This window comes from Indicator indicator, chromosome 11, assembly GCF_027791375.1.
Source record: "Indicator indicator isolate 239-I01 chromosome 11, UM_Iind_1.1, whole genome shotgun sequence".
In the NCBI taxonomy this organism is placed as follows: domain Eukaryota; kingdom Metazoa; phylum Chordata; class Aves; order Piciformes; family Indicatoridae; genus Indicator; species Indicator indicator.
Window position 1 is genome coordinate 2124962 of NC_072020.1, and position 15636 is coordinate 2140597.

General features: G+C 44.1%; 1 protein-coding gene across 2 annotated transcripts in view; it reads left to right on the plus strand.

Moving 5' to 3' along the window:
- ELMO1 (engulfment and cell motility 1) overlaps positions 1-15636 on the plus strand; it is a 294722-nt gene that overhangs the window by 118485 nt on the left and 160601 nt on the right. For both annotated transcript variants that reach the window (XM_054385177.1, XM_054385176.1), the window contains exon 14: positions 4446-4554. In XM_054385177.1, the coding sequence (XP_054241152.1) occupies positions 4446-4554 (109 nt within the window). The remainder of the gene's footprint in view (positions 1-4445; positions 4555-15636) is intronic.

Consider the following 15636-nt stretch of genomic DNA (forward strand, 5'->3'; position numbering starts at 1 on the left):
TTCTATAGTGCCGAGAATTCTCCTGTCCATGGTTTCTGCTTTTGGATGTTGTGATGGTTTGAAACTGTCTTTTTAATTTTTTCCTTGCAAAGTTCAGAACAGAGAAAGTGAAAGAGTATAAATAAGTCACTATTTGAGTGTAAGAAAGCAAAATACTGATTGTTCTAAACACTTCCATTGGATAGATAGAAATGTTTAAGAACTATTACCCAAAACAAAGTAGGCACTCTGCACATTCTGCGTTTGGCAGTGGGGGCAGTTGCTGGGCTGTCTGGCTGCTGTTTTCTTCTTCTCTTCTGGCTGAAGATAACATGTACTGACCTTGGCAGCTAAGTTAACAACTTTCTGCTTAACTAACTCTGCTTCTCTGTCCAGGGGGGTCTGGGGGGAAGCTCCTGGGAGAGAGAGAGGCCCCTTTGGGAGGGTCCCCTTGGGGGGAAGCAAAGGGAGATCGGTTGTGCTTTTCTGTTGATTGTATATATTTGTGAATGTTGTGAATTTTGTATATTTGTACATACCCATTGCATTTCATTGTAGATTTTAGACTCTGCTTGTAAATACAGCCTTCATTTGCTTCCAGACTGAGCTAGCCTGGTTATTGTCGGTGGGGCGGGAATTTCAGCTCACACCGACACAGATGTTTGTTTCCAACAAGCCAGATTTGACAACCAACTGTGAAATACGTTGTGGATCTGCACCTCACTGCAGATTTGTGAGGGGAAGGGAGAAGGAGACAGTAGAGTGCAGTCAATTCATGACCATTATTGAATGAAGGCTGTGTGGGCTTCAGGACTTCCTTGCTGCTTTCCTTTCCTTGGTTAGAATAACTGTTGTGATAGGAATGTGAATCCAGCCAGCCACATGCTCTGTAGGCACACAGAAGTATTTTCAGTCTGGAGCTGCTGTGTGATGTTTCTTCCCCTCCTATTGTTTGCACCACTTTATGAAGTAAACATTTCCATTCCCTGCTTATTTCTCCTCCATAACCAGGGTGATAAAGGCAATAACATTAAAATCATGCCCTGATCAGCTGAATTTATAGTATTTTACTTTGGAGCAGGATATGAGTCGCACAGTCCTGAAAGGAGAATTACAAACACAATGATGAGTGGTGTAAATCCGCTGCCAGGGCCAGGAATGATTTCTCCTTGGGTATTTATAGGGATCTCTTCTTTTTCTTTCTGCTTGTACAGGGGGATCTGTATCTGTCAAATTTGCCTGCAGATATTTAGATGGAGTAGGGTGCTCTCGATCTGCCTTTCCTGCCTTCCCTGCCTCCCTTCCTGGAACATAACCTGTCAGCTCTGCTTTCATTCGCACAGCAGTTGCAGCGGTTGTGCCTGTGAATCATTTCAAGGCTGCTTTACATATTGATTACTCCAATTGCCATTTAATTTTGCTGTATAGCAACACACGTTGCCTTAACTATTTCTCTGGCATTCTTATTGATTGCTGTAATTCTGCCTTGCATTATATGCATATATAGTGTCACCATTAAATATTTACGTGCCCATGAAAAGTTAATATGGTGAGTTAATGTGAAACTCCACAAAATGCATTTGCCAGAAGCCAGCAGGAATGTTGATTTGAGTGCTTCCCTTCCCTTCCCCTCCCCCTTCCCCTTTCATTTTTGCCTCTCCATTGATTTTTATTGTCACTGCTTCTCTGCTGTATCTAAATCTGTGTCAAAGCAGCCCCCTGCTCCACTATGCAGATCTTATGTTTTATTATGTGAGAGATAAAGCACAATAATAATAAAACAAGAGAAGTGATCTCAGGGAGGTGTTGAGAGCTTTACATTGCTTTGTGCTACTCTTATCACTGCTTCTGCATTTGGCCATGCAAACATAGCACTCTCCTCCATGAAAGAGACTGAAGCAGGATGACTCATCCAGAATGCAAAGCCATATTCCTCTGTTCCTTGAACAGTGGCTGCAGCAATGTGCAACAAAGCTTGCAGGGGTGTTTCTTTGATTTGGACAGCTCTTATCCAGCTGTGACATAGTTGGATGTCATTTGACCCTAAAGGTTTAGAAAGAAAAGTAATTAATTCTTCTTGGCTTAGTGAACGTGAGTCTGACACTGTCCTGTTGGAAAAGCCCAGTAAAAATTCATAGGGGTCAATTGATCACCATATCATAGCATCATAGAATAGATTAGGCTGGAAAGGACCCTCAAATATCATCTAGTCCAGTCCCCCTGCAGTGAGCAGGGACATTAACTAATATCTTTCACCTATCCCTAATGACTTTCTAAGCTGCTTTGGGAAGTCTTGGTGATTAAAACAAAACTCTCCACCACTACTGGAGCAAACCAAAGTGATCATCCATGCTCAAAGAGAGCAGCCATCTCTTCACAGCCCTGGGTGTGATGGGTTGGGAGCAGAGTATCAACTCTGTAAAGCAGGACTAAGATACATGCCTGGTGATGAGGCCTTGGCTGGTAACACTCCCACTTGCTTTTGGATTTTCACTCTTTTCCTGCTTTTACCTTTAACTGATTCAAAGAGAATGCTTTGTAGATAAGAGTCACAACCAGGATATGGGAAGGGAGGGAAAGGTTTTGCTGGCATCTGGTATTGCATCAGCCCTCCCTTCTTACCTCCCTTCCCTTCTGGGTGAAATTGTAGCCTTGGAGCCTTCTGCAAAGATTTGCTTGCTGTCAAAATGGAAAGATTTAAAGCAAGCAAACAAAACCCATAACGAAACCACAACCAACAAAAAAGCCAAGCAAGCAGAACCCATGATGGACTGGAGAGCTAAGGAGGCAAGAGGAATGCAAAGCAGAGACTAATGTCTAAACACCTGTTGGTGAAGAAAATTTAGAAAGCCTCTCAAGTTATTTGGTGCTTGGAAAAATCTAACTTTTTTTAACTCTGTCCCTCATCTCCAGCCTAGGCAGCAGATGTTTAGGAAGTATTTTGTTTCTTTTTTTTGAAAGCAGCAAGGCTTGTTACTGCAAAGGCAATTCTTACTGCAAATCTGATTTGAGAGTTTCTTTTTTTGTTGTTGTTGTTCCAGTCCTTATTTTACTTTCTTTTCAGCCTCACACTTTCAGTGAAATCTACAGTATTCTTAACTCATTTTTCCATCTACAGTGCAATCTCTTGTTTAGTTGTGTTGCTGGGGAAAACTATCCCAGCTCTATCTGATGTGGCAGGATGTAAAAACGTGTAAGGAATTCTTTTCTCTCATTTATTCACTCAGCAGAGGATACAAAGGCTTTCCGTGAGTTGCGGTCCTGATGCAAGAGTGATAGTTCCCTGAAATCATAGGATCACAGAAACATTCAGGTTGGAAGAGACCCTCAGCATCACCAAGTCCAACCCAGAACCCTATTCTACAAGGCTCACCCCTAAACCAGAGCCCCAAGCACCACATCCAAACCACCTTAAACACATCCAGGCTTGGGGACTCCACCACCTCCCTGGGTAGCTCATTCCAATCCCTGACCACTCTTGCCCTGAAAAAATTTTTCCTCATGTCTAAACCTACTCAGTTGTAGCTTGAGGCCATTCCCTCTTGTTCTATCACTAATTACCTGTAAGAAGAGACCAGCAGCAGCCTCTCTACAATCTCCTTTCAGGTAGTTGTAGACAGCAATGAGGTCTCCTCTCAGCCTCCTCTTCCCCAAACTAACCATCCCCAGCTCCTTCAGTCGCTCTCCAGCAGATTTATTCTCCAGGCCCTTCCCAGCTTCCTTGCCCTCCTCTGCCCTGGCTCCAGCACCTCCACATCCCTCTTGGATTGAGGTGCCCAAAACTGGACACAATACTCCAGGTGTGGCCTCTCCAGAGCTGAATCCCAGGGGACAATCCCCTCCCTGCTCCTGCTGGACACAGCATTTCTGATCCCAGCCAGGATACCTTTGGCTTTATTGGCCCCCTGGGCACACTGCTGGCTCCTGTTCAGCTGCTCAAATGTTTTGCATGTGAGCACAAATTTCTTCCAAGATAGAGAAAATGCCACGTTATCTTCATTTGTGGACTTTAACTTGATTTTTTTGACTCTTGGGCTGTTACCTCCTGAATCCAGTTATACAATTTCTGTCCCACTTCTTAGTTTTTTTTTTTTTTGGTTATAGCTTCTTCTAGTTGCGTTCATGTGTAGAAAGCATTAGATATCCTTTCCTTTAACAGGCAATTTGAAATAAAACCCAATTCTTTCTCTTTAGCAGTTTGCCCAAGCCAGGGGTGGTACAGAACATCAACCTTGCACAGGAATGGCAAAGTTTCCCAGTTGCTGATGGAGCAGCACTGCTTCTGTGTTGCTGACTGCCACAGAGAGAGGTCATTTAAATGTGGGGAAAGCTAAGGATTATGAAAATAGAGCCTCTACATACAGTGTCCTAGATTCAGCAGAGTAGATGAGGTAACTGGAGTGTGTGGAGGACAGGTCGTGGAGCACTCCCAAACTGATTCTTTTCCCTTTTGGTTCCTCCTTCAGATCGTCCTGGAGAACAGCAGTCGGGAAGACAAGCATGAGTGCCCCTTTGGGCGCAGCAGCATCGAGCTGACAAAGATGCTGTGTGAAATCCTCAAAGTAGGAGAGCTCCGTAAGTTGACCTCTTTCTTTGGACCTCATGGAGTGGGTTCAGCAATACCTGAAGTTTAACTGCAATGCAAACATTTCCTTCCAAGAATCGTTCCTCAGTATGGTTGTGTGCACTCAAAATGACTGTGTCTGTTTTTCTGTGTCTCTTACTGGTTTGTGGGAAGACCAGAGAGGGTGAGGGTGAAGCAGGGGAAGTGATCTCTGGGTCTCTGTAACTCCTCTGTGTGAAGCAGGGCAGTTGCATCGTTTCTAGAGGGGTCAGTTCCTTTGCCATGGGGTGATCTGATGTAGGACACTTCACAAGATCACAGGATGTTAGGGGTTGGAAAGGGACTTCTGGAGATCTTCCCAGCCAGAGCAGGACCAGAGAATCCAGCACAGGTCACACAGGAATGCATCCAGACTGGGCTGGAAAGTCTCCAGAGAAGGAGACTCCACAACCTCTCTGGGCAGCCTATTCCAGTGCTCTGTGACTGTCACAGTGAAGAAGTTCCTCCTCATGTTGAGGTGGAACCTCCTGTGCTGGAGTTTTCATCCATTGCCCCTTGTCCTATCACAGGGTGCAACTGAGCAGGGGATTCCTTCTGAGAAGGCCTTCCTTCCTGAGCCCCAACCCTCAGATGTTTATAAACACTGATTAAATCCCCTCTCAGTCTTTTCTTCTCCAGACTGAACAGCCCCAGGGCTCTCAGCCTCCCCTCACCAGGCAGTGCTCCAGTCCCTTCACCATCCTTGTAGCCCTCCCTTTGGATACTCTCTAGCAGATCCCTGTCCCTCCTGAACTGGGTAGCCCAAAACTGGATGCAATATTCCAGGTGAGGTCTCACCAGGGCAGAGCAGAGTGGGAAGAGAACCTCCCTGGCTCTGCTGGACACACTCCTCTGAATGCACCCCAGGATCCCATTGGCCTTCTTGGCCCCCAGGGCACATTGCTGTCCCATGCAGAACTTGTCCCCCAGCACTCCCAGGTCCTTCTCCACAGGGCTGCACTTCATGGTCTAACACCCATTGCCCAAGCTTGTCCATAGGTGGGTTTTGTGAGTATTGTAGTTCTTTGTGAGATTGCTCATTGAAAGTGACTCATCCCATGTTCTGTTAGGGAGCTAAAGCTCTCTCTAAACACCAGATGAGGCAGGTACTCTAAGAGTGTGATAGGAAATATTGTATTTCAGTACAGAGTAAACAAGCTGTCTTTGGCTTTGACTACAGTCCCTTGACAAATTGTTGGATACCATGAAACAGAAAGCTAGTCTGTATCTTCATCAGTCTGGAGTGTTGGTGTTTAATTAATATAGATAAACTTCAGTTAACCATCAATAATGGTTTTGGATCCAGCTGCAGCCTCTTTTGCCAAGTACTACCAGGAGATTCATTTTCATGTTGCACAAGCAGGGGGCACTACTGAGATGCTTTGTTTCTTTCAGAGACATTTTCTGCCTTTTGATTTTTTTTTTCTCTCCCCTACTAAAGGTTTTCTTTTACATTTGTACTCAAGTCCATGAAATGTAAAGAGAGCAATTCAAAAGGCAGCAAGAAGAAAGCCAATAGGTATTATCATTCCTTGTTCCTGCTAGCTCTGCCACAGACATCAAAAGCTCTGTTTTAAAAGTCTGATTTGGCTGTTAATGCATCTGAAGCTTTTAAATATCAGGTAAAAAGATTTATTAACCAAAGGAAAAAATCTATCTCTGTGCAATGGACCTGGAAAAAGTCTGTGCATTGCTTGCAGCATCCAGTGGACAGTCAGCATTTGACAGACCCAGATCAAAGACAGGAGGTTTCCTTTGGAATGCCATCCAAAGTAAACCAGATTTAGTAAGGAGTGCATCCTCTATGTCTATAATTAAACAGCTGAGCAACTTTCTTAGTGGTATGCCAGTGGTAAAGTGCTGAGTGAGTTTCAGCCTGTAGCAGGCATAGCCTTGCTGCTGTGCTTGAGGCTTCTCAGGCCAAACCCTGCATGCTAGGCCTGCCAGTAAATGTAGGAGAGAGCTATTACCACAACAAAGCTGTAAGCCTGTTGGAATTAAGTGCTGAAGAGCAATTTGATTTCTACAAATGCACAGAAAATACCTGAAATCCCAAGCACAGCTTTGTACATGGTGGTTTTGTTTGCGTTGGAAGGGACCTTCAAAGGTCATCCAGTCCAAAACCCCCTGCAGTAAGGAGGAGCAACCTCAACTAGATCAGGTTGCCCAGAGCCCTGTTGAGCCTCACTTTGAATATCTCCAGGGATGGGGCCCCAACCACCTCCCTAGGCAACCTGTTCCAGTGTTCCACTACCCTCATAGTAAAGAACTTGTTCCTAACATCCAATCTAAATCTGCTCTTCTCTAGTTTGAAGCCATTGTCCCTTGACCTGTCACTGCAGGCACCTGTAAACAGTCTCTCTCTAGCCTTCTTGTAGCCCCCTTCAGGTACTGGCAGGCTGCTGTTAGTTCTCCCTGGAGCCTTCTCTTCTCCAGGCTGAACACCCCCAGCTCTCTCAGCATGTCTTCATAGCAGAGGTGCTCCAACCCCCTGATCATTTTTGTGGTCCTCCTCTGGACTCTCTCCATCAGGTCCATGTCCTTCCTATATTGAGGGCTCCAGAGCTGGCTGCAGAGTAAAGTGGCAGAATCACCTCTCTGGATCTGCTGGCAACACTGCTTTTGAGGCAGCCCAGGATGTGATTGGCCTTTTGTGCTGCAAGCTCACACTGCCTCTCATGTCCATCACTCAATAGGATCTGCACTTTGGTGCTAAGAAAGGTAATTGATCCACAGGTTTAGCAAGTGTCTCAGACTTCTTCCTTGATGTGTCATAAGGAGTCATTGAGTAAATAAACCTTGGGCTTTGGTGGTGGTTTTTCTTTGTTTGGGGGTTTTTTGGTTGGTTGGCTGGGTTTTGCCACAGGCATGGTTGTTGTCCACTTGCAAGGGCCAGTTACTATGTAGATGATTTGCCATCCATGCTGCTGCTTGTTCCTATTGCTTCTGACTTCTACAGATGCCTTCTTTCATATTTTAGTTCTTTTCATTTTCTTGGCTTTTAGAGTGGGAGCTATGAGTAAAATAAGGATATCTGGGGTAGGGGGCTCAGTTACCATCTGAAGAAAGCATGAAAGGGAAGTTATTTTTGCTTACCTTAGTTTTAGAAAGAAAATTGTCTATTATTATTATTTTATTTTGGATCTAGTGTTTAGGGGTTTTTTGTTGGCTTGGGTCTTGTTGGGTCTTGGGTTGGGTCTTGGGTCGGGTCATGTTGGGTCTTGTTGGGTCTTGGGTTTTGGGCTGGGTCTTGGATCTGTTAGAATAGCTTGATGATTTGGAAATGTGGGGGTGATGATCTCAGAGGTCTTTTCCAGCCTCAATAATTCTGTGATTCTGTGGTTAGCAAGAAAAACTCCCCAAGGATAGCTCCAACCAAGGGGACGTTAACTGTTACTGTTCTGAAGCTGCAAGTTCCTGGGATGCTAGGAGTGCTGGTTTGCACCAGGCTGCTGTGGTGTTCTTTCATAAGCATGCAATGTTGTACAGAGAGGGTTTGATGGTGAGAAGTGCACTGGTGCTTCTGTTGACAGAGACCAGCTGTAGCACAACCAACTTGTGTAGAGTCATACTCATCTACATTCACAGAGCATCTGGCTCTGGATGCAGCAACGAGCTTGCATCATAGCCTTATATCCACAGGGGGCAGAACTAAGGCTGCCTCTAACTCATCTTGATGATTCACCTGTTCACCAGTGTGCTTCCTTAATGGTCTTGTTTATGTGGAACTCTTTAATTGTCACTTTAAACAGTTGTAATAAAGCACAGCTTTAGAATAATGTACAGAAAACAGATTTCTTGGGAATGGCTGTCACAGATGTGCATCTTAAATGACCAGTGATCAGCAGTATATTTCTGTTGAGAGGTGCAAACTGGAACTTGGCATCTTAGGAAAATGTGTCCTTGGGTTTATTTCTTCACTTGCAAATAAATACTGTGGTGATGAATGGGATTGGACAGCTTCAAAACCAGGAGGTACAGCTTATGGCAAAGGAGTCCCTGGTAGTTTGTATGGGAGGAGTTCCAAAATCTGTATTTCACAGAATCAACCAGGTTGGAAGAGACCTCTAAGACCATCAAGTTCAACTGATCACCCAGCCCTAACTAATCAACCAGACCATGGTACTAAGTGCCTCAATCCAGCCTCTTCTTTAACACCCCCAGGGATGCTGACCCCACCACCTCCCTGGGCAACACATTCCAATGGCCAATCTCTCTTGCTGGGAAGAACTTCTTCCTAGCATCCAGCCTAAACCAGCTTTGTTGCCCTTCTCTGGACATGTTCCAGCATCTCAACCTCTTTCTTGAATTGAGGAGTCCAGAACTGGACACAGGACTCAAGGTGCGGTCTAACCAGTGCTGAGCACGGGGGCAGGATGACTTCCCTGCTCCTGCTGGCCACACTATTCCTGATCCAGGCCAGGATGTCATTGGCCTTCTTGGCCACCTGGGCACACTGCTGGCTCATGTTCAGCCTACTGCCAACCAGTACCCCCAGTTTGTTTGGAATTCCTTGTTCTGGTATTGGAACACAGACACTTTTGTCTAACACTTTCTGAATTGTGTACTTCAAAAAGCCAGAATAAGTGACCTTTTTCTCATGAAATATTCAGCAGTAGAAACTTTCTTAGAAAGTGCTGAGTAGATCAAATCTGTTACTGTCCATTATTTATGCAGAACACTTTAATGCTGATTATATTGCCCTTGCTCCACTGTAGTAAATGCCTTCAGGCAACAAGATGTTGTTTTACCATTTCTCTTTGGTCCTTTCCAAGCATGCATTCATCCCAGCAAGGACTCCCAAGGAAGTGTTAAAGATTATGCCTCCTCTTCTGCTTTTGTATTTCCCCAAATCCATGGACAGGACTTCTTGATTCTTTGGCTTGGCTTCCAAAGTATTCATGACTGGGAAATTCATCTTCTGCAAAGCATTTCTGCATATGTTTAGATCTTGTGGAAGTAAAGCAAGCTCCAGTGCAAGCTGTGAGTTGAACATATGGGAAATGCTTTACAGAGGTGGACTTGCAGAGTAGAGGAGCTAAAACTTAAAGAGAAAGGTTGGTTTAGTGTTTAAGTAACATGGAAATTAGGATGAAATGTGGCCATAAGCATCTTCAGTGAAATCTCTGACTTGGGGAAGAGTGGAATATCTGACTATAAATCTTTTAAGCTTGTGCTACTGTTGCTATTAAAAAGAGATTGAAGAGATTGGCTTTAGGAGCCCTTGCCAAGGCACTCCCCCCTGGCAAAGACTATGGCAATTCTGATTGATTCATCCAGTAATGGAAGATATCTATAATCTGTCTATATACTGGTTAAGAAGATGGTTTGCTTCTTGTCTCCTGTGTGTTGGAGCTGGTCTTAGACAGTAACACTGTTACTCAGTGGTCAGCCCTCTTCTCACTGCAGGGTAAGGCCCTTTGGCACTCCACATCCCTGCTACACTGACAAGCAGTGCAGAGAGCAGAGAAGATCAGGCCATTCATAGTTCTTCCTTAGTAACTCTAAAAGCTGAGGTAACCTCCATCTTACCTCTTCCTCCTTGCAAATTTCAGTACAGGACATAGATCTTGAGGGGAGGAGGAAAATCCATGAAACAGACTCCTGGCTTTGCAAAATATATTGCAAGTAAATATAAAAATTAAAAACAAGATGCAAAAGACCTTCCAGAACTGGAGTTGGTAACATTAATGGGAGAGCTTTGGTTCATTAACACCAAGCACTTGTCATGGCTTAGAACTGAGCTCAGTGTTTTTCATAATTAGCTGTAATCCTCTTTGATCTGTGCCTGCAGTGCCTTTGTACCTCTGCTCAGCAGGTGACACCATTCTCCCCTCAAAATCCTTTGCACCTCTCATTCCTGGTGGATAGCAGTACCTGACTGTGCTACCTGATCTATGCAAAGCTGGTACAGCTTCCCAGGCTTGTTGCCTTATTTCCATACAGATTCATTTGGAATTGTCTAGTGCTGAAGCTGGTGAGGCAGCCTGTAGCTGATGGAGGAATGGTAAATTAATGCTGAGGGCACTGAGAAAAGACAGCACCAAGGGAGCAGCAGTCCAAAGGCCTTCATAATGCAGTTCCATTGCATGCCTGAAGTTCTTCTAGAGTGAAGGCATGTCAAACTTCAAGTGTTTTTCAGTGTATTTTTGAGTGCAGCACAGATGTTAAGCTGCCAGCATTCAGATTTGATTGTTTTGATGGATGGTGTTCAGGGACTCTGCAAAAAAGCTCTTGCTGAGGCTTTGTGACAGACCACAGGGGTACAGACTGTGGCAGATACACAGATTGTCCTAAAGCTTCTGTTGGATAAACAACTTCTTCACTGCCTCCTCTTACCTTTCTGTCATGGGAATTGAATCCTCGTGGGGTTTTGCTAGACTTGATGAATTTATCTGCTTATTTTTTTCTCCTTGAAAGAGGAGCTTTAAATGCTGATGTATTATAATGCCCTTGATACTGTTCCTACACATTCTTGCTATAGATTCCTCATGGCAATTATTGCCCAGGTTGCAGACCTGAAGTGATCTAGAAACTCTCGCTTTATTGTCCCTTTGTCAAACAGAACATGCTGGGCTTTGCAAGGTCTGCAGTGGTGTTCATGGTTGTGTGTGCTGAAATGAAGGCAAGCAAATCTCATGCTTCAAGGGGCAAGCTGATTGCTGCAAGGGTCAGGAAGAACTTTTTCATCTTTGCACAATTTTTCCTCTGCCTTGCACAATCCATAGCATGCAGTGTGGTTTGTGTCTGTTCTTTCCCTGAAAGCATGTTGGTCACTGAAGTGTTCCACACCTGAGGGCTTGCCTGGTTTGGTTTTCCTTTTGCTACAGCAAATGTCATATTTCAACACTTTTTCCCCTTGCTTGAAAGCCAATTGTCTTTTCCCCTTCCTTTTACTTTTTTTCCCTCCTCCTCTTAAATAATGTAAAGTCTTAGAAATAGTAAATAAAATTAGATAAGGGAATTGTTACTGTTCCAATTGCATTTTCTGGAGACTGAAGCATTTTATGAGTCAGGAAATATTTGCTAGGAAGTTAAAGGTAACAATTTTCTGTTTCACCCTGAATTCTCATCATAGCTATAGAATATAATAAAATAATTGAAAAGAAATTCCAACCATTTTTTATCTCAGTTTTTTTCACTTCATTCTTTATTACATATCCACCCTTTTATCCTTTCACCCAAACCATCATTAAATGACTCCCGGTCACAGCAAAAACTGAACTGATCTTGAGTGAAGGCTAGAAGACAAGCAACATTTGAAAACAATTTGAGTAACAATAAAGGAGAAAAATTTGAAATCATCCATATTGATTGGGGTTTTAAGTGTTCCTTTGGAAACATCACTAGTAAATGAGCCATTCCTGCCTCCAGGGGCATTAACCATGCCTGTCCTTCTTAATGAAAAGCTAATAACTTGCTGAATAGCTTGAAAAAAAAAAAAACCCAGCTAACAGCTAAAAACAGCTGGGGCTGTTTAGTTTGGAAAAGAGGAGGCTGAGAGGAGACCTCATTGCTGTCTACAACTACCTGAAAGGAGATTGTAGAGAGGCTGCTGCTGGTCTCTTCTCCCAGGTAATTAGTGATAGAACAAGAGGGAATGGCCTCAAGCTGCCACTGGGGAGGTTTAGACTGGACATGAGGCAAAAAAATTTGGGGCACGAGTGGTCAGGGACTGGAATGAGCTGCCCAGGGAGGTGGTGGAGTCCCCAAGTCCCCTGGATGTGTTTAAAGGTGGTTTGGATGTGGTGCTTGGGGCTATGGTTTAGGGGTGAACCTTGTAGAGTAGGGTTCTGGGCTGACCTGAATGTTTCTCTGATTCTGTGAATTGTACTTTTGGGGTTTTTTTCTGATATCAGAATCTTATTTTATCAAATTCTCCTCTTTCTGGTTGCTGACACAGTCCTGCAGGAGAGACAGAATGAAACTTTCTTTTTCTAGGGGGGACACTCATTTCTTTTTCAGTTAACCTCTTCTTGCTCTAAAAAAGTCACAGTTTCTTAATGATTGTGGTAAAGTGTTACATCTCTACAAAATATCTCCTGTAATCTAAGAGGATATGAGCAGCAGAGCTGCAAATGCCTTTTGAGCAAGATCTTTTATTTTTAGCTCTGAGTGACAGTGAGAGTTTGGAATGTTGCTTTCTGCACATGGCTCTGTTGGCTTCAAAGTTGGTACAGTGTTGGTGTGAGTGACCTAGACACCCTGATCTCTCTAGTGTCCTCTTGTGTCCTTTTCCTGTGGTCTACAGCCATCTGTCTGCTCTTTGATGTCTTTGGAGCATACATCAGAACTTGTTTTATACATGTGAAGTGCTTCACCTTGCTGTGTGCTGGGTGCAGGATTCTTAGCTTCTTTAAAATGACTCAGTTCTAAGTATTATTAACAATAATAGAAAGCATGGGGGAGTGTGGGAGCTTGAAAAACTCTTTAGGGTAAAAAACAAACAAGAGAGAGGGATGTCAGGAATTGTGTTTAGAAGTTCATTAATATATCCAAAAGACAACAAAGAGAGAACTTTGTTAAGCATGAAGAGCTCTTCCATCTCATAAAGAAAGGGATGCAAAAGCCAAGACCTGGAAGTGAAAACCTGATAATTCAAACTGGGAGTGAGGTAGAGGCTGTGAGAATGCTGAACTAGGGAAGCAGCAGAACTGAGAGCTGAAGAATGAGAGGATAAAAAAAAAAATAAATCTTGCTGTTGATTTCCTGTGATTACTGGGAGCTGTGGCTTTGACAGATTCAGTGATGTGGTAGAACAGCAGCTGTGGCTTGTTTTACTCTGGGTACTGGAACCCAGTTCTAGGATTTGTAAATTATGGTGGGTTTTTTATAGTCTGTAATGGATGATGTAGTAAATTAACTCTGGGCAGATGTGACAGTAGACATGAAATACTCAAATATTTTGGATTATTGTCACAGAAATAAATTGCCATAGGTTAAAATATTTTGGATCACTCCCACAGGACAAAGCATGAATAAAATAAAGCCTCCAAAATCTCTTCCCTTTTGAAAACTCTGTATGCCTTCTGAACTTGGGAGAACTTGGTTAGCTGTTCATTCAGTGTGCTCCACAGCATGCTGTTAGCTTGCCAACAGGAGGTAAGTGACCACTGAAAAATCAAACACTGAGTGTCCCCTTGTCACTGTCAAATCTTGGGACAGGCTGCCCAGGGAAGTGGTTGGTTCAGTACCCTGGAGGTATTGAAAAGACATATAGATATCATAGAATGGTTCAGGCTGGAAGGGACCTCCAGAGGTCATCCAGTCCAACCCCCCTGCAGTCAGCAGGGACATCTCCAACTACATCAGGTTGCCCAGAGCCTCATCAAGCCTCACCTTGAATATCTCCAGGGATGGGACCTCAACTACCTCCCTGGGCAACCTGTTCCAGTGTTCCACCACCCTCATACTGAAGAACTTCTTCCTGATATCCAATGTAAATCTGCTCTTCTCTAGTTTGAAGCCATTGCCCCTTGTCCTGTCCCTGAAAGCCTTTGCAAACAGTCTCTCTTCAGCCTTCTTGTAGCCCTCTTCAGGTACTGGCAGGCTGCTATTAGGTCTCCCCAGAGCCTTCTCTTCTCCAGGCTGAACACCCCCAGCTCCCTCAGCCTCTCCTCATATCAGAGGTGTTCCAGCCTCCTGATCATTTTGGTGGCCCTCCTCTGGACCTACTTCTTCAGTTTCATGTCCTTCCTATATTGAGGGCTCCAGAGCTGGGCAAAGTACTTCAAAGTGAGGTCTAAGCAGAGCAGAGCTAAGTGGCAGGATCACCTCTCTGGCTCTGCTGGCAATGCATCTTTTGGTGCCACCCAGGATGTGATTTTGCCTTCTGTGCTGCAAGCTCACACTGCTCATTTCCAGCTTCTCAGCCATCAGCACCCCCAAGTCCTTTTGCTCAGGGCTGCTTTCTATCACCTCATCTCCCAATCTGTGTTGCCAGTGAGGATTATTCTGGCCCAGATGCAGAGAGATGTTGCTTAGGGATATGATTTAGTGGTGGCCTTGGTAGTGTTAGGTTAGTGAGTGCACTGGCTGATCTCAAGGATCATTTCAGACCTGTCTGACTCAGTGATTCCACTGGTAGGCCTATCTTGGAGAAGGAAGCAGCAGGCAAACTGTGAAGAGTTTTCACAGATATGTAAATGCTTTGACAGAAGAGTTGTTAGCTGCCCCTAAACACCTTTTACTGTCCTATGCCCCTTTGACAGTCCTGGATCTTTCTTTCTTAAGGGAAAACTTGATAGCTCAAGTTATAGATACTTATTTTTCCCCCTTAAGTTTGTACACAGATGTTTTTTCTTACAGCTGTGTATTAACAGACCCCTGGTCTCCAGCAGCTGTAGATTCCCCCTCCTTTTGAACTATGCTTTCTGCTTATTTTTCCTGGGTCTTTGTGTTTTGTATGTGCACAGCTTGTGAAGTTACTTGCTGATAATCCCCCCAGCTGGCTGGTGACTTTATTTTTCTCTCCTTATTACCACTACAGAGCATCAGTTTAATTATTCTTTTAAGCCTCTGACAAAGGACTTAAAACATTCATCAGCTCTATCCAGATTTGTTGCCTCTTCACATCAAAGAAAGACCCCCTTGATGACAGACACTTAAAAGTAACTGATAAGGAGCTAAGGAGAAGTGTTGGACTCTTTGTGCATCTGAAGTAGGTCATTGAGACACAAAAAATAATTGGTTGTTTGTGTACATAGGAATGAGCAGGCTGCCCAGGGGGGTTGTGGAGTCTCCTTCTCTGGAGACTTTCCAAACCCACCTGGATGCATTCCTGTGCAGACTCCCCTGGGTGATCCTGCTCTGGCAGGGGGGTTGGACCAGATGATCTCTTGGGGTCCCTTCCAACCTCTGATGTACTGTGAGACTGTAATGTGAAAGACATTGTTGGTGTGATGTTGGCTCTGAAGTTTTTTGCAATAGCTTTTTTTTTGGTTGTTAGATTGCTCTTTGGATGGCTGTATTTAATCTTTAAGTGTAGAGCTTCTCAGCAGAAACTATAGTTGGTATTTGCACAGTAAAAATACCAGGCAGCTTTGTTCTTTGAG